The sequence below is a fragment of the Rhineura floridana genome, chromosome 2 (genome assembly GCF_030035675.1).
Source record: "Rhineura floridana isolate rRhiFlo1 chromosome 2, rRhiFlo1.hap2, whole genome shotgun sequence".
Lineage (NCBI taxonomy): Eukaryota > Metazoa > Chordata > Lepidosauria > Squamata > Rhineuridae > Rhineura > Rhineura floridana.
Window position 1 is genome coordinate 99,572,246 of NC_084481.1, and position 23,201 is coordinate 99,595,446.

Consider the following 23,201-nt stretch of genomic DNA (forward strand, 5'->3'; position numbering starts at 1 on the left):
CCTATACCAGTTTGGTTCCTCTTGATGCCAAGGCTGCTGATCATAGGATTTATGGGTTTTCTTTCTCTGTTCTCATCACGGGCTCAGACTTTGCATTTGAATTGCAACTTTGTTTACATTTAATGTTCTCTAGACACCCCCTCTTACTGTATTTGTCTGTCCTTCAGCTCACCTCCAAATCTCCAACGAATCTGTCCTCAAAATCTAAAAATAAAACTAATTCATGGCCCTCCATCACACATCTACTCATCATCATCACATTGTTTTATGTGCCTTCAAGTCAATTAGGACTTATGGCGACCCTACGAATCAGCAACCTCCAATAGCATCTGTTATAAACCATCCTGTTTAGATCTTGTAAGTTCAGGTCTGTGGCTTCCTTTAGGGAATCAATCCATCATTTGGTCTTTCTCTTTTTCTACTCCCTTATGTTTTCCACAGCATTATTGTCTTTTCTAGTGAATAATGTCTTCTCATTGCATGTCCAAAGTATGATAACCTCAGTTTCATTTATTTTAGCTTCTAGTAATAGTTCTGGTTTAATTTGTTCTAACACCCAATTATTGGTCTTTTTCACGGTCCATGGTATCCACAAAGCTCTTCTCCAGCGCCACAGTTCAAATGAGTTGATTTTTCACTGTCCAACTTTCACAACCATACATAGAGATCAGGAATACCATGATCTGAATGATTCTGACTTTGGTGTTCAGTGATACATCTTTGCATTTGAAGACCTTTTCTAGTTTTCTCATGCCTGCCGTCCCCAGTCCTAGCCTTCTGCTGATTTCTTGACTATTGTCTCCATTTTGGTTACTGACTGTGCTGAGGGATTGATAATCCTTGACAAGTTCAATGTCCTCGTTGTCAACTTTAAATTTACCAAAATCTTCTGTTGTCATTACTTTAGTCTTCTCGATGTCACCTGTAATCCTGCTTTTGTGCTTTCCTCTTTAACTTTCATCAGCATTCGTTTCAATTTTTACTGGTTTCTGCTAATAGTATGGTATCATCTGCATATTTTAAATTATTGATATTTCTCCCTCCAATTTTCACACCTACTTTATGTTCATCGTACTATAGTCCTTGCTTATCTCTGGCCTTGGGCAATCAGCTACTTTTGTTTTGCATGCAGACATTGGAGCTGATTTCACACTTTGTAATACAAACAATACAGAATGGTTGCAAAATATCCAGGGCTTATATTAAGTATTCTTAACTTGCAAGAAACTATGTGAAATCCTACCAAATATGTCTGCTTCCTGACTCCTAACAGAGCAGAGCAGAGGGAGCTGTCTCAGCTGATCTACAGGTGAGGACATATAAGCAAGCCAGCTTTCAGAGAGAGAGCAAACAGAGCATGCGAACAGGCAGAGCAAACAGGAGTTTGACAAAGGAGTTTGACAGGGGAGGTCAAGGGGGAGGTCCCTAAAAAATAAAAAAACACCACCACAACAACAAAAACCCCAAACAAATTATTAATTCTCCTTGTGCAGCGCACTGCATACCAGTGGGACTCTCAAGTTTACCCTGAAGTAGGACAGGACAAAGCACAGGCCATTCCAAAACAAGTAGTCAGAAAGAAACAAAAGGTAGAAGAGAGTATGAACAGGAAGGATACTCCAGTGGTTGTGACCTGCAAGGTGTGTGCCATGTTTGTTTTCTTGCCTGAGAACAACATGGCGTACACGTGCAACAAGTGCAAGCTCATGGCACTGTTGGAAGAAAAGGTGAGAGGCCTGGAAAGGCGGATGGCTACACCGGGGCTATAAGAGAAGATGAAGAGTTCTTAGACAGAACACTGGAACAACAGCAACAAAGAGACGTGGAGGTGGAGGAGCAACAGCATGTGGTAGCAGAAGAGGAGACTGCTTCAGAGAGGAATAACAAATTGGAGGAAACTCTGTGGGAAAGGGTGACAGTTAGGAGCAGAAGAGCTAGAAGACACCCTTCACCAGTGGAGCTATGGAACTGCTTTCAACCACTCAAGGAGGAGACTGGAGGACAGCCTGTGGTGGAAGAATTTCAGGAAACCCCGTGAGACAATGAGCAAGAGACTGAAGCTCAATCAAGCAGGAACAATGAAACCATGCCCCACAACAAAAAGAGAAGAGTACTAGCAGTGGGAGACTCACTACTGCGTGGGATGGAAACCCAAGTATGCCGAGAAGATCTGTGGACTTGCCAGGTATGCTGTCTACCAGGAGGACGGATTAGAGATGTGACGGAAAGGTTGCTATCACTCATCAAGCCCACCGACAGGTATCCCTTTCTCCTCATCCATGTGGGAACAAATGATACTACCAAACGGAGCTATGAAGAAATCACATCAGACTTTGAAGCTCTGGGAAAGAAACTCAAGGACTTTGGGGCCCAGATAGTTTTTTAATCCATTCTTCCAGTACTTAGAAGAGGAGTAGAAAGGGAAAGAAAAATACTCCGTGTGAATGAATGGCTATGAAGGTGGTGCAGACATGAGAGATTTGGATTCTGGGACCATGGGCTACGCTTACTGGAAGATGGACTGCTGGCAAATGATGGGTTGCATCTGACAAGGACTGGGAAGAATGTGTTTGGCCACAGCATGGAGAAGTTCATCAGGAGGGCTTTAAACTGAATCCTAAAGGGGAGGGAGATGTAAACTTGGTGGTAACGACTGATGAAGGCTTATGTACAGTAGCGGGACCAGAGAGATCAGCTCTAATAGGGCCCAGTAACAGTCCTCAGAAAAATGTAGTAAGGAAGCCAAGCCATAAATCACGTGGTCTTCGATGTCTGTATACTAATGTGCAGAGCATGGGAAACAAGCAGGATGAACTTGAACTCTTAATACAGGAGGGCAATTACGACTTCATAGGTATAACTGAAACTTGGTGGAATAAAGGGATAAAATAAAGGGTGGAATAAAGGAATAAAAAGGGAGGTGGAGTTGTGCTATATGTTAAAAATATATATCCCTGCACAGAAATACAGGAAGGTGAGCTTGTTAGCTCCACCGAGAGTATCTGGTTTAAAATTAATGGGGCAAGTAATAAAAGGAATGTGGTGCTTGGAGTCTACTACTGACCACCCAATCAAGGAGAAGATGAGAATGTAACTTTTGAAAAGCAAATTGCCAATGTTTTGAGGAGGCATGATGTAGTAGTAATGGGGGATTTCAATTATCCCGATATCTGTTGGGAGACAAATTCTGCCAAACACAGCCCCCCCAAGAAATTTCTGGCTTGTGTTGGACATAACTTTCTCCTGCAGAAAGTGGAGGAAGCAACCAGAGGATCAGCTTTCCTGGACTTGATTCTAACCAATAGTTCAAATTGGCAGGACCCGATAAACTGCATTCTAGAGTATCAAAGGAACTGGCTGAAGAACTCTCAGAACTGCTGTCTATAATCTTTGCGAAATCATGGAGGACTGGTGAAGTGCCGGATGACTGGAGGAGAGCTAATGTTGTCCCTATCTTCAAAAAGGGCAAGAAGGAGGAACCAGGGAACTACAGACCAGTCAATCCCTGGAAAAACTCTGGAGCAGATTTTTAAGCAGTCAGTCTGTAAGCACCTTGAAAGCAATGCAGTGATTACTAGGAGCCAACATGGATTTATGAAGAACAAATCCTGCCAAACTAATCTTCTCTTGTTTTTTGATTGGGTAACCTCCCTTGTAGACTGTGGGAATGCTGCGGACATAATATAGCTCGACTTCAGCAAAGCTTTTGACAAAGTACCCCATGATATTCTGATTAGCAAGCTAGCTAAATGTGGGCTGGATGGAACAACTATCAGGTGGATCCACAGTTGGCTAAAGAATCGTACTCAAAGAGTGCTTATCAATGGTTCCTTCTCAAACTGGGTGGAAGTAACGAGTGGGGTACCACAGGGTTCGGTCCTGGGTCCAGTGCTCTTCAACATTGTTATTAACAACTTGGATGAGGAGGTACAGAGCATGCTTATTAAATTTGCAGATGATGCAAAATTGAGGGGCACAGCTAATACCGTGGAAGACAGAAAGAAAATTCAAAGGGACCTTGATAGGCTGGAGCACTGGGCTGAAAACAACAGAATGAAATTCAACAGAGATAAATGCTACACTTAGGAAGAAGAAATCAAATACACAGTTATAAGATGGGGATACTTGGCTCAGCCATATGACATGTGAGAAGGATCTTGGAATTGTCGTTGATCACAAGCTGAATATGAGCCAACAGTGTGATATGGCTGCAAAAAAGGCAAATGCTATATTAGGCTGCATTAACAGAAGTATAGTTTCCAAATCACGTGAAATATTAGTTCCCCTCTATTCAGCACTGGTTAGGCCTCATCTTGAATACTGTGTCCAGTTCTGGTCTCCACACTTCAGGAAGGATGCCGACAAACTGGAACAGGTTCAGAGGAGGGCAACAAGGATGATCAGGGGACTGGAAACAATGCCCTATGAGGAGACACTGAAAGAACTGGAAATGTTTAGCCTGGAGAAGAGAAGACTGAGGGGAGATATGATAGCACTCTTCAAGTACATGAAAGATTGTCACACAGAGCAGGGCTGGGATTTCTTCTCAATTGTCCCAGAGTGCAGGACACGGAATAATGGGCTCAAGTTGCAGGAAGCCAGCTTTCAACTGGACATCAGGAAAAACTTCCTTGCTGTTAGGGCCATACGACAATGGAACCAATTACCTAGAGAGGTAGTGGGCTCTCCGACACTGGAGGCATTCAAGAGGCAGCTGGACAGCCATCTGTCGGGAATGCTTTGGTTTGGATTCCTGCATTGAGCAGGGGATTGGAGTTGATGTCCTTATAGGCCCCGTCCAACTCTACTATTCTATGATTTTATGATTCTTGACTATTGCCTCCATTTTGGTTAATGACTGTGCCAAGGTATTGATAATCCTTGACAAGTTCAATGTCCTCATTGTCAACGTTAAAGTTACATAAGTCTTCTGTTGTCATTACTTTAGTCTTCTTGACATTCAGCTGTAGTCCTGCTTTGTGCTTTCCTCTTTAACTTTCATCAGCATTCGTTTCAAATCATTACTGGTTTCTGCTAGTAATATGGTATTGTCTGCATATCTTAAATGATTGATATTTCTCCCTCCAATTTTCACACCTCCTTCATCTTGGTCCAGTCCCGCTTTCCGTATGATATGTTCTGTGTATAGATTAAACAAATAGGGTGATAAAATACACCTGTCTCACACCCTTTCCGATGGGGAACCAATCGGTTTCTCCATATTCTGTCCTTACAGTAGCCTCTTGTGCAGAGTATAGGTTGTGCATCAGGACAATCAGATGCTGTGGCACCCCCATTTCTTTTAAAGCATTCCATAGTTTTTCATGATCTACACAGTCAAAGCCTTTGCTATAATCTATAAAGCACAGGTTGATTTTCTTCTGAAATTCCTTGGTCCATTCCATTATCCAACGTATGTTTCCAATATGATCTCTGGTGCCTCTTCCCTTTCTAAATCCAGCTTGAACATCTGGCATTTCTAACTCCATATCTGGTAACAGCCTTTGTTATAGAATCTTGAGCATTATTTTACTGGCATGGGCTAAGGCAATAATTTGATAATTACTGCATTCCCTGGGATCCCCTTTCTTTACATTTGGGATGTTTATTGAATGCTTCCAGTCTATGGGCCATTGTTTAGTTTTCCATATTTCTTGACAGATTTTTGTCAAAGTTTGGACAGATTCCGTCTCAGTAGCTTATAGCAACTCTATTGGTATGCCATCTATTCCTGGTGATTTGTTTCTTCCAAGTATTTTAAGAGCAGCTTTCACCTCGCATTCTAAAATTTCTGGTTCTTCATCATACGGTTCCTCCGTGAATGAATCTGTCATCCTGGCATCTCTTTTATAGAGTTCTTCAGTGTATTGCTTCCATCTTCCTTTTATTTCATCTCGGTCAGTCAGTGTGTTCCCCTGTTGATTATTCAACATCCCTACTCTTGGTTTAAATTTGCCTTTCATTTCTCGAATGAATATTTTGGAATAGGGCTCTTGTTCTTCCCATTTTGTTGTCCTCTTCTATTTCTATACAGTAACTATTGTAATAGTTCTCTTTGTACCTACGTACTAGTCGCTGTAGTGTTGCATTTAGTGTTCTTACTGTGTTTCTATCTCCTTTTGCTTTTGTTTTCCTCTCTTTAACCATTTCAAGAGTTTCTTCAGTCATCCATTGAGGTCTTTCTCTCTTTTTAACTAGAGGTATTGTCTTTTTGCATTCTTCCCTGATAACGTCTCTGACTTCATTCCATAGTTCTTCTGGTTCTCTGTCAACTAAGTTTAAAGCCTCAAACCTGTTCCTTATTTGATCTTTATATGTTTCTGGGATGTTATTTAAATTGTATTTTGGCATTATGATTGCTTTGTTGGTCTTCTTTAGCTTTACTCTGATTTTCGATACGGCCAGTTCATGATCTGTACCGCAGTTTGCTCCTGGTCTTGTTTTCGCAGAAGGTATGGAACTTCTCCATCTTCTTCTACCAATTATATAATCAGTTTGATTCCTATATTGACCATTTGATGATGTCCATGTGTACAGCCGTCTTTTCGGTTGTTCAAAAATGTGTTTGCAAGAAACATATGATTGGCTTCACAGAATTCAATAAGTCTTTCTCCTGCTTTATTTCTGACTCCTAGGCCCCATTTCCCCATAATTCCTAATTATTTTCTGTTCCCTACTTTTGCATTCCAATCCCCCATGATTATCAGCACATCTTGTTTTGGTTTGTGATCAATTTCTTCCTGTATTTCTGTGTAAAATCTCTCCAATTCCTCTTCTTCTGTGTTTGCCGTTGGAGCACAGACTTGGATGATGGTTATGTTGATAGGTTTCCCATTTAATCTCATTGATATAACTCGCTCAGACCTTGCGTTGTAGCTCCTGATTGCTCTTGCTACCTCACTTCTTGTAGGAGAATTCTTTTGCTAGGGGTCCTTAAAGAAAAATATTTGAGGACACAGGCTTGAAGCAAAAAGGTAGGCCTTTATTCTTTACAAGCACATGCAGGGCCATATGCAGTGTCAGCCCCTCAGAAACATCCAGGAGAGACTGCACTGAGGCACTGAGTGCAAGCTCTTTTATAGAATACAATTACAACATGTGACAATGATTTCACCAATCTTATGAGTCCTTACCCACATAACATTGTTCCAAACCAATCAGAAAGCATTAGCTAACTCCAGTGGTGATTTCCAAGATTCTGTCCATATCATAAATGTTTCCATTGTCCTAACTGTCTCTTCAGTAATGAATTTTGGTTCCAATCGGAACAGTTACTACTGTGAATGTTTTCAAGCATACCCAGTACATTCCATATGCCACTGTTGTATTGTTTCTGATCAGTCAGGCTGACCAGGTACACTGGAGAATTTGGACAAGTTTCCTTGAGTTAAGTTTGGGAATTTAACTCAGGGTATTTGTGAATGTATGAGCACCCCCAGTTCTATTCCTTTGCCATAGGGGTTCTTATGTCCTTATACTTTCTCAGAAATCCAATTTCCTTACTTATTAAATACATAGCTCATGAAAGAGGATTTTATTTAAACCCTTGAGCTACCTTGTAAAACCACACAGACTAAGGGGAAAAGGCTGGATGACTCTGGCTAACTGGTATCTTTTTCAGCCTCAGAAATATAGAGGCAGGCAAGCAGGCCACCTCAGATGTACCTTTTTCTCAATGAAAACACACTTATAAAGTTGTAAATTAATTACACCGAATTGTTTTAAAATCTCACTATTACTTTACATTAAAACATTTTGATTATGCTATAACACTTTTCTCTTTTAGATGGCGTTCAAGAATCAAACATTGGCAATCACAGCTTCTTCCCACAATCTGAACGCTCCTTGACTCTGAACAATAAGTAATCAATCTCAGCCTTGTCAAGTATTGGGCGATTTGGCAAGAAAACAGGATTGCTGTGACCTGTTGCCATTGCAACAGGTTAGGTTTTTACTGTTAGCCTGAATAAAATGCTAAGATTCTGTTTTCTCTATAAGCATGAAATCAGGGCCCAACTAGGCCTGCAATTCAATACTTAATTCTTTATGATTATAAAACATATATGAAATTCCCCATTATTCTAACTATTAAAGCAACCCCATTTCTTCTTAATTTCTCATTTCCTGCATAAAATATTTTGTAGTTGCCTGATTGAAAATGTCCCATTCCCGTCCATTTTAGTTCACACTCACACCAAGTATTGTAATGTTGATGCATTCCATTTCTTGCTTGACAATTTCTAACTTTCCCTGGTTCCTGCTTCTCACATTCCATGTGCCTATTGTGTGCGTTGTACAACTCCAGACTCTCCTTTCGCATCTTTGCGCATCAACCTCTGGGCTTCCTTTCGGCTTTGACCCAGCTGCATCATTAGTCACAGCGCTACTCGTACTTGTCCTTTGTTGTTCCCCAGTAGCTCGGTGAGTGCCTTCTGACCTGGGGGTCTCATCTTCCAGCACTGTCTCATGTTGCATTTTGGATACTCTGTTCATAGGGTTTTCATGGTAAGAGATATTCAGAGGTGGTTTACCATTGCCTTCCTCTGAGTTTGGATGCATCTTAGTCTGGTGGTTCAGCTTTGACTATTCTGCCTTGGGTGCCCCTGCTAAGAGTCTAGCCTCTTGGTCTAGACTCCTGACAGCATTGCTCTTAGCTTCTTCAACACTCTCAAACCCCCTCACCATGTTAACGTGTGCATCCTAGAGGGGGACATTTAAATATCAACAAAAAAATGAATATTAGTTTCCTACAAACTAAAAGCAGTGACTCAATCTAATCCTATTTGCTTATGTATCCATATTTTATTGATTCATTGATTTTGATTGCCATTGCTATGCATATATACATATACTAGTAATATTCAACAATTATATTTACATTGGTAGTTGTATTCTCAGGTTATAAAGAAATGCACCTAGGTCTAAACCAGGAACCATGAAATTTTGTAAAAACAGCATTTCATACTTTAACTTCATATTTTGTAGGATTTAGCATAGTTTCATGCAAGTTAAGAACACAATATAAGCCCTGGATATTTTGCAACCATTCTGTATTGTTTGAATTACCAAGTGTGAAATCAGCTCCAATGTCTGCATGCAAAATAAAACTAGCTTATTGCCCAAGGCCAGAGATAAGCAAGGCCTATGTTATGATAAACATGAAGGAGGTGTGAGAATTAGAGAGAGAAATAATAATTAAAGATATTCAGACGATACCATATTATTAGCAGAAACCAGTAAAGATTGAAACGAATGCTGATGAAAGTTAAAGAGGAAAGCACAAAAGCAGGACTACAGCTGATGTCGAGAAGACTAAAGTAATAACAGAAGATTTTGGTAAATTTAAAGTTGACAACGAGGATATTGAACTTGTCAAGGATTATCAATACCTTGGCACATTCAGTAACCAAAATGGAGACAATAGTCAAGAAATCAGCAGAAGGCTAGGACTGGGGAGGGCAGCTATGAGAAAACTAGAAAAGGTCCCCAAATGCAAAGATGTATCACTGAACACCAAAGTCAGAATCATTCAGACCATGGTATTCCCGATCTCTATGTATGGATGTGAAAGTTGGACAGAGAAAAATCAACTCATTTGAACTGTGGTGCTGGAGGAGAGCTTTGTGGATACCATGGACTGCAAAAAAGACCAATAATTGGATGTCAGAACAAATTAAACCAGAACTATTACTAGAAGCTAAAATGATGAAACTGAGGTTATCATATGTTGGACACATAATGAGAAGACATTATTCACTAGAAAAGATAATAGTGCTGTGGAAAACATAAGGGCATAGAAAAAGAGAAAGACCAAACAAGAGATGGATTGATTCCCTAAAGGAAGCCACAGACCTGAACTTACAAGATCTAAACAGGATGGCTTATGACAGATTCTATTGGAGATTGCTGATTCATAGAGTTGCCATAAGTCGTAATGGACTTCAAGGCACATAACAACAACAATTAATGGTATCATCAACAACAACAACGTTATGATGATGAGTAGATGTGTGAGGGAGGGACATGAATTGGTTTTATTTTTTATTTATTTATTTATTTATTAGATTTATTAGTCGCCCATCTGGCTGGTTGTCCAGCCACTCTGGGCAACGTACAGAACAAAAACATACAAATACATTAAAACATTAAAATCTCAACAGTAGTAATAAACCTAACCCACTCCAAAAGTCTATGTAAAGAGCCAGGTCTTCAAGGCCCGGCGGAAGCTCATCATAGCGGGGGCATGACGGAGATCATTTGGGAGGGAATTCCTCAGAGTGGGAGCCACAATAGAAAAAGCCCTCTCCCTAGTCCTCAGCAGTCTAGCTGTTTTAACTGGTGGGATAAAGAGGAGGCCTTTTGAGGCTGATCTTGTTGCGTGGCATCCTTGATGAAGCTGGAGGCGCTCTTTCAGATAAACTGGGCTGAGACCGTATAGGGTTTTAAAGGTAAAAAACAACACCTTGAATTGGGCCTGAAAATAACCAGCAACCAGTGCAACTCCTTCAGCACTGGAGTGATGTCATCTCACCGGCAGCTGCCTTTGATCAGGCGAGCCACCGCATTCTGTACCAGTTGCAGCTTCCGGACTGTTTTCAAGGGTAACCCCACGTAGAGTGCATTACAGTAGTCTAGGTGAGAGGAGACCAGGGCATGTACCACCGATGGGAGAAGATGGTTGGGAAGGTAGGGGCGCAGCCTCCGTATCAGATGGAGTTGATACAATGCCGCCTGGCTCACAGCTGAGACCTGAGCCTCCATGGACAGCTGGGAGTTGAGAATGACCCCCAGGCTACAGACCTGGTCTTTCAGGGGCAATTGTACCCCATTGAGGACCAGGTCAACACCCCCCAACCTTCCCTTGTCTCCCACGAACAGTACCTCAGTTTTGTCAGGGTTCAGCCTCAGCTTACTCCTTCCCATCCAGCCACTCACCGACTCCAGGCACTTGGACAGGGTTTCTACAGCCAACCTCAGTGAGGACTTGAATGAGAGGTAGAGCTGCGTGTCATCTGCATACTGGTGACACTGCAGCCCAAATCCTCTGATGATAGCCCCCAGATGTTGAACAGCATAGGGGAGAGGATAGAACCGTGTGGCACCCCACAAGTGAGAGGCCAAGGATCCCCCAATGCCACTCTCTGGTACCTACCAGAGAGGAAGGAACGGAACCACTGCAATACAGTGCCCCTTATACCTAACCTCTGCAGACGGTCCAGAAGGATACTGTGGTCAACAGTATCAAAAGCCGCTGAGAGATCAAGGAGGAGAAGGAAGGTGCATTCGCCCCATCCAGTGCCCTCCTCATATCATCCACCAAGAGGACCATGGCCATTTCAGTCCCATGTCCAGGCCTGAAACCTGATTGAAATGGATCCAGATAATCTGCTTCCTCCAAGTGCGATTGCAACTGCTGCGCCACCACCCGCTCAATCGCCTTGCCCAAGAACGGCAGATTTGAGACTGGGCGAAAGTTGTTCAAATCTTGGGGATCCAAAGAGGGCTTCTTTAGAATCGGTTTTATTACTGCCTCCTTGAGAGCTGATGGTATTACTCCCTCTTCCAGGGACGTATTTACCACTGCCTTGATCCCCTCGCCCAGACTATCCTTGCAGCTCATAATGAGCCACGATGGGCAAGGATCAAGTAAGCAAGTGGTTAGCTTTAAGGTTGAAAACACCTTGTCCACTTCATCAGAAGGAAGAAGCTGAAACTGATCACACACCACCAGAGCACCACTGGCCGCCTCTGGCTCGCTTCACTGTGTCCACAGTGCACGGAATAGCACTCTTAATCTGATCGATTTTATCCGTAAAGTGCTTTGCAAACTCATCACAGGAGGCCTTAACATGTTCCATCGGTTCCGGGGCAACTGGACCAACCAGACTCCGGACCACTTGGAGCAGCCTCCTGGGACAACATTCTGCAGACACAATAGAGGCAGCCTAAGAATCCTTTGCTGCCCTTATCGCCACATGGTAGGCTGCCACAGCCGCTCCAGGAATCCATCTGGATCCATCAGACGCCTGGGGTGGACCATCCTAATGGGTCCTCTGCCCCCGCATAGGTTTTGAGGCCAGATTGGTTGCCCTCAAGATGGAAGGAGTGGGAGTATAGGTAATTGTTTACATGGAGAACTCACAGCCCAAGTGATGGTGATGTTTTCTTCCTCTTATATGTGAAATACCCCAGTGGGCATGAGAGAGAAAATAGTTTAGCACCTTAATTCCCATCTCACATCAGCAAGAGAAATGAATCATTGTAATTAATTCCAAAGGGAGGTGACTGAGACATTTTGACTGTGGAGACCCTCAGGAAAGAATTGTGGTCCCCCTAGCCTAGTTGGGAAAAAAAACGGCTTCTGTATAAGCCACCCTTATAGGGTTGTCCAAAAGGACTGAGAAGGGAAACACGTGGTGCTTCCTAGAGGTAAGCCTGCTTACTCTGCGTACAGACTGTGGTGACATCCCCATGGCTCTAATATATTACTTATCTCTCAGCTTAACCTTCCCATCCTAGGAATTGGCTTGCCCACACATCTCTCTTTCATGCCTGATTGACTTCCATCCATCCCCATTTTTAGTCAAAGAGAAAGTATGAAAACATCCTCCTTTTCTACTTCTGCCTACAGGCATGGATGTTTCCACTGAAATAGCCAGCTGCTTCATACACCATAGTGATTTGGACTTCATAACCTCTCTAAAATAAAATGTGTGTGGATGTAAGTTGAATAAGGGGGCATCCTGACAAGCTTAGCCTTGGGAAGGACAGTTAGCATGTGCACAATTATTTTGTTTAGTATATACGTTTTCCACAGTTGTTGGAGCTCCTGTTTAGATGGTCTGCTCCAGGCATCAAAATGTCTTCGGCCATTTCTATGTAGTCTTAGGAGTCCCTGTCACACGCATTACAGGTCAAAGCAACCAATAACAATTTATGTTGAAATGCGCTCATCTGAAATTACCTCCTCACGGTGTTTCTTGCACAGCTGAGTGCTCTAAATGAAACTTGTCAATAGCCAGACTGTGAATGAGTGCCAGCAAGCTATTTGGAGAGCAGGAGGAGAGAAGGATGTTGAAAATGAGATTGTCTGTGTGACTTGGGAGCTCTTCCAGATGACCCAATTGAGCGTCCATCTGGATTCCTTTGCTTGCGCAGAGATTACGCTGTGTCTCCTCTCCATTGAGCATTCATTCTGATTTGTTTGTAGGGAAGTTATATGGCAATGAGAATTGATGCTGAATGCATTCTGATTTGCTTATCCCACCCTTTTTAGTGCATGTCCCTGTCACTTTCTTAATCTCAAAAAGTCCATTCTTGTTATGGGAGATTTGCCATGCCACTTTAATCCACTTTGGTTGTGCAAACCTAGATTTCCAGCATATGTATCTTTGCCACATATACAAAGTCTAAGATGCTATGAAGAACTGTGGAGGTTGAGGTTTGGAAAATGCCATCAGACAGAATTTCACAATATTTTCATATTTCAGAAGCAAAGTTTGTCATTCAAACAACCGTTATCTCCAAATTATTCCAATGCCGTTAGCACTTGGAACTAGCTGTGAGATCACACATTTCTTTCTTTCTTTCTTTCTTTCTCTCTCTCTCTCTCTCTCTCTCTCTCTCTCTCTCTCTCTCTCTCTCTCTCTCTCTCTCTTTCTTTCTTTCTTTCTTTCTTTCTTTCTTTCTAAAGGGCCTGTTTGTTCACATTCAAGAGCTGTTTCATGACTCTATAGCCAGGTCAATGATTAATTCAAATTGCTTTTTCAGAGTCAGAATCTTCAGTACTGTAGTGGCTTCTCATCCTTCCCCTAGTGCAGAGGTAGCCAACGTTGTGCTCTCCAGGAGCTGCCGGGCTACTTTTCCCAGCATCCCTGATCACTGGCCATGCTGGCTGGGAAAATGGATATTGTAGTCCAACCATATCTGGATGGTGTCATGACGGCTATGCCTGCACTAGTGCATTTACTCAATTAATATGGCTCTTCATTTCTTCTTAATTAATCTGATGTTTCACAGGACTGCTTCTCATATTGCATATTTGAGGCATACCAGTGTTTTATATATATATGTGAAAACTGAATATCTGCAGGCAATAAATTAATTGGCCATTGTATACATTACACAAGTGCACTCATCAGGTAGATAGGATTAGCCACGGCTGACTATAATTTATTTATTATTATTTTATTTATTATATTTATATCCCACCTTGCCTCCAAGGAGCTCAAGCTGGCGTACATGGTTCTCCCCCTCTCCTCATTTTATCCTCACAACAACCCTGTGAGGTAGGTTAGGCTGAGAGACTGTGACTGGCCCAGATTAACCAGCAAGCTCATGTTGAATGGGGATTTGAACCGTGGTGTCCCAGGTCATAGGCCAGCACTCTAGTCACTGACACCATATTGGTGTAGTGTATAGCCACACTAGCATATATCCAGGGATTTACCATTGCATACTGTGTGAAGGGTTATTACGGGGGTAACTCAAATGTTCCCACATTGCTTATTATACATTCCTGTGCTCTGTTTTTGTCCATTATTATTTTACTAGAATGGCTATATTAATTAGTTGATAACTAAAGGACTGAAGGTCATTACTGACTGATTATAGCGCCTACAAATTCGAGAATATACTCATGAATGAGCAATAGATAGTATGGCTGCTGTTTTCAGATCCAGTGATAATGTTGCCAGAGAAGATGGACAGGATCATTGAGAATGTGCAAGGAAACGATTACATAGCAACCTAATCGGAGCTCAGAATTTATTACAATTGAACATGAGACATATAAGTCTATGTTGTACACTCCAGGTTAAACCACTTCTTGACAAACCACACAGAATTATTTGTTTAATCATTTACACATAGCATCCATTCCTTGCCTAGGTCTGCCCTCTGGTGGTCAGGTGTAGTAGTGCATAGTGCTTAATTCCCCTTGTGGCATTTAGTTTACAATCAATGCTATGGATAGTTACCCCACAGTAACCTTGTTTTAGTTACCTCCCATGAAAAAATACTTATCTTCAGGAGTTTTGAATTTTCTAATATACTTTTTCAGGTGGCAGGGAGGGGGTGGAGTCTCCAAATTCAGTTATTGGGATGGAGAGGATCATAAAATATTACTTTTTCAAGTTGAAAAAATCACATTCTGCTATTCTGGCTTTGGCCAATATCCCAGTATTTCCTGCAGTATATAGCAAAAGGAAAGAAGAGAAGGAAAGTCACAGAGCAGAGGTGGCCTTCCCGATGTTGCTGGACTACCACTCCCATCATCTATGCCTGTACCGGTTGGGGCTGGTTGGAGTCCAATGACACCTGAAGGGCCACAGGGTCGCCATCCCTGCCATTGATGGTAAGATGCTGATATAACTGTAAAGGAGACCAGATTCTTGACAATATTTCCCCCCTTTTTGCCACTTGCAGGATCCCTGTGACCCTAACTCCATCATCCATCTTCATACTTCAGATGTGCAAAGCGTATCTTACGGATTGACCAGGTATTTATCTGTATGAGCACAAGAAGTCTCTCTTTCCAAGTTGTATGTCTTCCCCTTAGCACGTTATCTCTTCAGAAATGCAGAGGTGGTTTCACATGTCATTTTCCTCCACAACACATTGATGAGTATCTTCCTTGTGTGTATACCCGGAACAAAACAGGACAGAAGATGTTCACGCTGCCTTTCACATGTTGCAAGGTACCTTGCTTCTTTGTCCAACATAGTTGTCAATACCCACTGCATAGCCAACCCTATCAGATGTCCAGCAATATATAACTGATCAACAAAGCTGTTCCGCTCCAATGTACAACCAAGCTCTGTGCTCTCCAGCTGCTATCAAGTTGCCAGTGTGACTGTGTGCACTATGTTATTACGATGCAACCAACAGCAACCTAATAAGTTTCAAAATTAGTCCTCAGATTCATTGCCTTAGCAAAACATCTTCTCAAGTAACCTGAATTGCTCCCAATGTTCAGTGTACCCCACCACAGCTTCAGGACTCACAAAATTTAAAGTAAAAAAGATCTACCCATCTTCCACAGTCTTTGGATTATTTTAGCAGTGCTTGGCTCAGTTTTACATTGCCAGCTGGAAAAAGAATCCCAATTCTGTCTTCTTTTTCTTCTATAATGCAACACAAAAAATCAGATATTACATTTTGTATGCAAACATTAAATGCTAACATTCAATGGTCATTCATCATAAATATTTTAATTCCGGCTATGACATTTAGGTTGCAATAAGCACACTTAGTAATAATAATAATAATAATTTTTTTTTGTTAGTCGCCTATCTGTTTGACCAAACAAACACTCTAGGCAACTTACATAACATTTTAAATACAATATAAAACAACATTCATTAATCAATCTAGCATCATAAAACAGCAATTTATAAATACAAAAATACAAAAAACTACTCCACCCCAACATTCTTATAGGCCTGCCTGAATAGCCAGGTCTTTAAGGCTCGGCGAAAATTCAACAGGGAGGAGGCATGTCGGAGATCGTAGGGGAGAGAATTCCAGAGGGTGGGGGCCACCACCGAGAAGGCTCTCTCTCTGGTCCGCACCAGCCTAGCTGTTTTGACTGGTGGGACCGAGAGAAAATCCTGCGTGACTGATCTTGTAAGGCGGCCTATTTGGTGATACTGGAGGCGGTCCTTCAGATAAACTGGACCGGAACTGTATAGGGTTTTAAAGGTTAAAACCAACACCTTGAATTGGGCTCGGTAGGCCACTGGTAACCAGTGTAGATCTAACAACACCGGAGTGATGTGATCTCGGCAGTGGCTATGCTTAATCAAGCGTGCCACCGCATTCTGTACCAGTTGTACCTTCCGGACCGTTTTCAAGGGTAACCCCACATAGAGCGCATTACAATAGTCCAAGCGAGAGGAGACCAGGGCATGTACCACTCATGGGAGAAGATGTGTAGGAAGGTAGGGCCGCAGCCGTTGTATCAGATGTAATTGATACCAAGCTGCCCGGCTTACGGCCGAAACCTGAGCCTCCATGGACATCTGGGAGTCAAGAATGACCCCTAGGCTGCTGACCTGGTCTTTTAGGGGTAATTTCACCCCATTAAGCACCACGTCGATGTTTCCCAACCTTCTCTTGTCACCCACAAGTGGTACCTCAGTCTTATCAGGGTTTAGCTTCAGCCTATTCTTGTTGGCTATTAAACCGAGAAAGCAGAGGTTAAATTTCCACAAGTGAGCTACGTGACTTAGAAGCGAAAGTTGGCAGAGCTCGAGCCATCTTCAAGGACACGTTGCTAAGCAACCTAGGCTCGGGCAGCTGGCCTTATCTATATAGAGGGCCAGCAGACACTTGTGAGTGTGGGTGTTGAGGAGTTTGTACAGAGAGAGCTGAGATATATTGTCAGTAAAGTAACTCTTAAAACTTATTGCTTGTCCGGCTCATTCCTTCAACTGGCATCTAGCCTGTCACTATACTGTTCTGCATCCTGGGCATCTGCTTGCGCCAGATCCAACATCCAACAATTCTCGACCATCCATCCACTTACGGACTCCAGGCACTTGGACATGGTTTTCACAGCCAACTCTGGTGAAGATTTGAATGAGAGATAGAGCTGAGTGTCATCCACATATTGGTGACACTGCAGCCCAAAACTCCTGATGATAGCTCCCAGCGGCTTCATATAGATGTTAAATAGCATGGGGGAGAGGATAGAGCCCTGTGGCACATCACAATTAAGAGGCCAAGGGTCTGAAACCTCATCCCCCAATGCCACCCATTGGTATCTACCTGAGAGATAGGAATGGAACCACCGTAAAACAGTGCCCCCTATTTCCAATCCCTTCAGGCGGTTTAACAAGATACCGTGGTCAACGGTATCAAAAGTCGCTGAGAGGTCGAGGAGGACAAGGAAGGTATATTCACCCTTATCCAATGCCCTCCTCATATCATCCACCAGAGCAACCAAGGCTGTTTCAGTTCCATGTCCAGTCCTGAAGCCCGATTGGAATGGATCTAAATAATCTGCTTCATCCAAGTGTGTCTGTAATTGCTTGGCCACCACTCGCTCTATCACCTTGCCCAAGAATGGTAAATTAGAGACTGGGCGGAAGTTGTTCAACTCTTGGGGATCCAAGGAGGGATTTTTCAGGATAGGTTTTATTACCCCCTCCTTGAGGGCTAATGGCACTGCACCCTCTTCCAAGGATGCATTGACCACTGCCTTGATCCCTTCGCCCAGTCTTTCTTTACAGCTCATAATGAGCCAAGAAGGGCAAGGATCCAGGAGACAGGTGGTTGGCTTCACAGTAGAGAGCACCTTGTCCACGTCCTCAGCGAGGAGAGGCTGAAAACGATCCCATTGGACCGGAATGCAACTGGCCGACTCTGGCCCACTTCTTGTGTCCACGGTGTGTGGAATCATGCTCTTTAGGCACTCGATTTTATCAGCAAAGTGTCCAGCAAATAAGTCACAGGAAGCTCTAGAATGTTCCATTGGTTCCTGAGCAACTGGAACGACCAGGCTCCGGACCACTTGGAACAGCCTCCTGGGACAGCACTCTGCCGATGCAATAGAGGCAGCGAAGAATTGTCTCTTCGCTGCCTTTGTTGCCACCTGGTAGGCTGCTATTGCTGCTCTAACCAGTGTCCGATCGTCTTCAGTGCAAGATTTCTGCCACCGGCGCTCTAGTCGTCTCACCTCCTGCCTCAGACCTCGCAACCATGGTGTGTACCAGGGTGCTGTCTGAGTCCTATTCAGGGGGAGAGGACGTTTCGGAGCCACCCGGTCTACTGCCCTAGCGATTTCCCTATTCCACTCCCCCACCAGGGTTTCAACGGGGTGCCCTTCAGCAAGCTCCAAATCTCCCAGTGCAGTCAGGAATCCTTTAGATTCCATCAGGCGTCTGGGGCGGACCATCCTAATGGGTCCTTGACCCCTGCGGAGGGTGTGTGGCATTGAGAGGTCCATATTCACCAGGTGATGATCTGACCATGACACGGGGTTAGAATGAATAGCCCCCATTTCCAGAGCACTTACCTCCCCGCCCGAGACAAACACAAGGTCAATGGCATGACCGGCTACATGGGTGGGCCCAGTATTACTAAGGTGCAGTTCCCAAGAAGCCATGGTTTCAATGAAATCCCGAGGTGCACCCATGAGAACTGCATCGGCATGTACGTTGAAGTCCCCCAAAACCAACAGGTTAGGGGAGAGCAATCGCACAGCCGAGACCATCTCGAGCACCTCGGCCAAGGAGTCCCCTGTGCAGCGGGGTGGGCGGTACACTAGTAGAATCCCTAAACTGCCCTTTGGACCCAACCTCTAACTAGTACCGGAGTAAGTCCCCGACTTCCATTCAGTTCAGGGGATCTTACTTCTGAGTAAACACTATTTGGACAACATTCCATGCCTTTTATAGTACAATTCTATACATGTCTGCTAAGAAGCCCCACTGAGCTCAATGTGACTTTCTCCCAGGTAAGAATGCATAGGGTTACAGCTTTAATCACTTAGATGAATCTCTTAGAAACCCTTTCATTTGCCTCTGCCTAAGGTCACTTCCAGATGACCTGCCTGTTGAGCATTCATCCTAATTTGTTTAAGGGGACGTTAGACAAGGTGGAATCGAGCAAGTGTTATCCAAGTGCATTTTCCTACCAGCTTCCTTATCGTAAAAAGTAAATGAGGGGGCAGATTTGTGGCACAAGAACACCAAATAAACTTTAATTGCACAACCTGAATTTACTGGCAAGTGATTGAATCCCACCCTAAAATGGTGACAACCTGAAACCACCCACTATGGATGCTCCCACTTAAGCAGGCAGTAGGTTCTTGTTTTTAATGGTGGGTGGCAGGCACTCTCTTAGAAGAGGCATCCTCCACGCTCTCACATACACAAGAAGAAGTGCCTCTTCTTAGAGGGTGCCTGCTCAGTAGAGATGTGCTAGAATTCCATTAATTTGCTTATGCTCTATCGTTGCAGATCAGATTTTTATGCAGTGGTTTTCCACGGCTATTTTTGAAAACATATTTTTAAATCTTCTGCCTCTAAAATATCGATATTAAGAATGATAATGTTATCAATATTTCCTTTCATTTAATGATATTTCCTTTCAAAATATTGACATTTCATTTAAAATTATTGATATTAATATCAATATTTTTTTGAGGGGGGAGAACAGATCAGTAAAAGCAGCAGCTAGTGGACAATGAATGAATGAATGTATACCAGCCTGTTAGGTTAACAGAATGCTTTCAAACTGATGTCAGTCAACAGATCACATCCCTACCACTCAGGCAGGCAGGCAGGCAGGCAGGCAGGCAGGCAGGCATTAACCGGAAAACAAATCTACTTCTTTCATTAGTATTCTTTTATTGATATGTAAATATATCAATATTTAATCAGTAAATCAATCAACAATTGTATGATTATTTACTAAGGTTTCAGTAACTGGATAATAGCACAAATTTTAATGTTTTCAGTGAAAAATATTTGACTACTTCTGGCAAGCCCTAGTGCTTTCCCCTGAACTTCAGTGAAATAATAGCACATGCAGTTTTGTGACATGCAAGTGGATTGCTACATTCCTGTTTTAATGTACCTTTTCTCACTACAGAAGCTCATGTTCCTAATAATAAGGTTCATGAAGCTATCAGCAGTTTTTCTACTAGAACTATACAGAATAGAAGGAGACCAGTCCCTGCTCCCAATGAATCTACCATCTAAAATTTGATACACTGAAAACAACAGAGGAAGGGGATGCAAGAGTAAACATGTTAGAATAAGCAAACTTACATGTTCCCTTTAAGGGATATTTGGGAAATATCCCATTTACCTGTTTACCAGTGATGTAGCTTCCTAAAGGATGGGATTACCTGGCTTTCTCTTCCTCTTCCTTCCTCTTCCTCTTCTGCTGCTTTTCATACTCTCCATTAAGCCTGAGGAGAGTGAAGCATCTGCATGCTTCCCTCCAAGATGACCATTATCATGGACTGAGACTTCTACTTTTCTATCTGAGCTAGAGCCTATGTTTCCTGAACATATGAAAGGTCGTGAGAAAACATTCTTTATCTTTTACTTAAGAAGATTGTGTCTGTTATTATTTGTGTCTGAAGGAAAGGGTGGACTGGTTGATTCTGATCCCGCTGCTTGCATTTATATCTCTGTCAAGTAATAGGACCACAAAACTACTCCTATTTCGGACATATTTTTAAAATACCAAACAAAACAGGCAAGCAATATAGGAATGTTTTATTGGCATGTCCTTAGCCTTAGTTTCAGGCTGAGTTGCAACACAGCAGGGAAACTAGGAGGTTCTGTCAAAGACTTCATGGACAAGGTAGGTTTTCAGGAGATATGTGAATGAAGTAAGAGTGGACACCTCACACAGGTCTTCTGGGAGGCAGTTCCAAGCATATAGGGCATTAAGGAGAAGAGGCAGAGTCTTTTTGGGGAAGTAGGAGTACTTCAAACAGCACTGGCCAAACATATTGGGTGCACATTATGTGATGATGGTTTTCATGAGGCTGAGAGGCAGTGATGGGCCAAGGTCGCCCAGTGAGCTTCATGGCTATGTGGGGATTCGAACCCTGGTCTCCCAGGTTATAGTCCAACACCTTAACCACTACACCACATTGGCTCTTACTGATAAGCAAAATAATGCCAAATAAGCATTTTCAGATGTACTCTATGCATACCATTGAGGTGAATGGCAACTTTTCCATTCCTCTTCCCTGTACCGACAGGTGATACCTCTGGTGATAATGGAAACAGACGGAAACCACACACTACTTACCAGCTTTGTCTTGGTGGGTTTCACAACAGATCCACTCTTGCGGATCATCCTCTTTGTGCTTTTCCTGGTCTCGTACACTCTAACCCTGACTGGAAACCTGGGTCTCATGACACTGATCTACCTAGATTCCCGTTTGCACACACCCATGTATTTCTTTGTGGGCAGCCTTTCCTTCCTGGATGTCTGGTACTCCTCAGTCTACACTCCCCGGATCCTGTCTGACTGTGTGTCCAAGAACAATGCCATGTCCCTTGCAGGCTGTGCAGCTCAGTTCTTCTTCTCAGCTGGCTTAACCTACAGTGAATGCTTCCTGCTAGCTGCAATGGCCTATGACCGCTATGTGGCCATCTGCAACCCACTCCTCTACACCACTGCCATGCCCAGGAAACGCTGCATCCAGCTGGTCGTTGGGTCTTATGTGGCTGGCTTTGCTAATGCCATTGTGCATGCAGGCAACACTTTCCGCCTACACTTCTGTGGAAACAACATTATCAACCACTACTTCTGCGATGTGATCCCACTTGTGAAGATGGCCTGTAGTGATACTCGGATTTATGAACTCATCCTATCCACAGTCAATGGTTGCAATATGCTGGCAACCACTATTCTCATCCTGGGCTCTTACACGGGCATCGTGGCAGCCATCATACGCATCCGCTCAGCTGCAGGGCGGCGCAAGGCCTTCTCCACTTGCTCTGCCCACCTCGTCTCGGTCTCCCTCTTCTATGGCTCCATCCTCTTCATGTATTCCCGACCCAGCTCCCAGCACACTCCAAACTGGGACAAGGCAAATGCACTTTTCTACACAGTGGTCAACCCTTTGGTCAACCCCTTGATTTACAGCTTGCGCAACAAAGATGTCAAGGCAGCCTTCAAGAAAGTCCTGGCACCTAATGAATGGCAATGAATGGGACTCTGAGCCAAACTGGATGTGATAACAGAGCTACATGAATGCCTTCCACTGTCTGTAAACTTTTATGGTTAGCAGCTGGACAGGGAATCTGGATGGGGAAAGCATCACTGCAGGGAAGGGATAAACCCTTTCCTTCTTGCTGTTTTCCTAAGTAAACCTAACATCCCTAACAAAAAGTGCTCCTGAAGCTGCTGCTTGCCACAATCAATACAAGATGTTTGCAATCTTAAGCTACATTAACAGAAACATAGAGTCCACTATGGTCAAGTGCCATAGCAGATAGCTGTGTTTAGTTCTGGGTACCACATTTTAAGAAGGACTTTCATAAATATCAGTGTGTCCACAGAAGGACTACCAGCATGGTGAGGCATCTAGAAAACCACATCCTGTGGGGAACTATTGAAAGAGCAGGGTAATCTTTAGCCTGGAAAAGATTACATTTGACTCCTTGTTTATTGAATTTCAGTTGTGGCATAAAGGTGTGGCATCTTTTTAATCTAGCATTCAGGCC

The 23,201-nt window shown here is 43.1% G+C and overlaps 1 protein-coding gene across 1 annotated transcript; it reads left to right on the forward strand.

Annotated features, from left to right (window-relative positions):
• Positions 1-21,745: 21,745 nt before the first annotated feature.
• LOC133377964 (olfactory receptor 9G4-like) lies at positions 21,746-22,684 on the forward strand. The gene has a single exon (XM_061612751.1). It carries the CDS (start codon positions 21,746-21,748, stop codon positions 22,682-22,684), a length of 939 nt encoding a protein of 312 aa, XP_061468735.1.
• Positions 22,685-23,201: the final 517 nt, after the last annotated feature.

Excerpts from the sequence above, each read along its gene's own strand:
- LOC133377964 (XM_061612751.1), top strand. The coding sequence starts at position 21,746 with ATGGAAACAGACGGAAACCACACACTACTTACCAGCTTTGTCTTGGTG.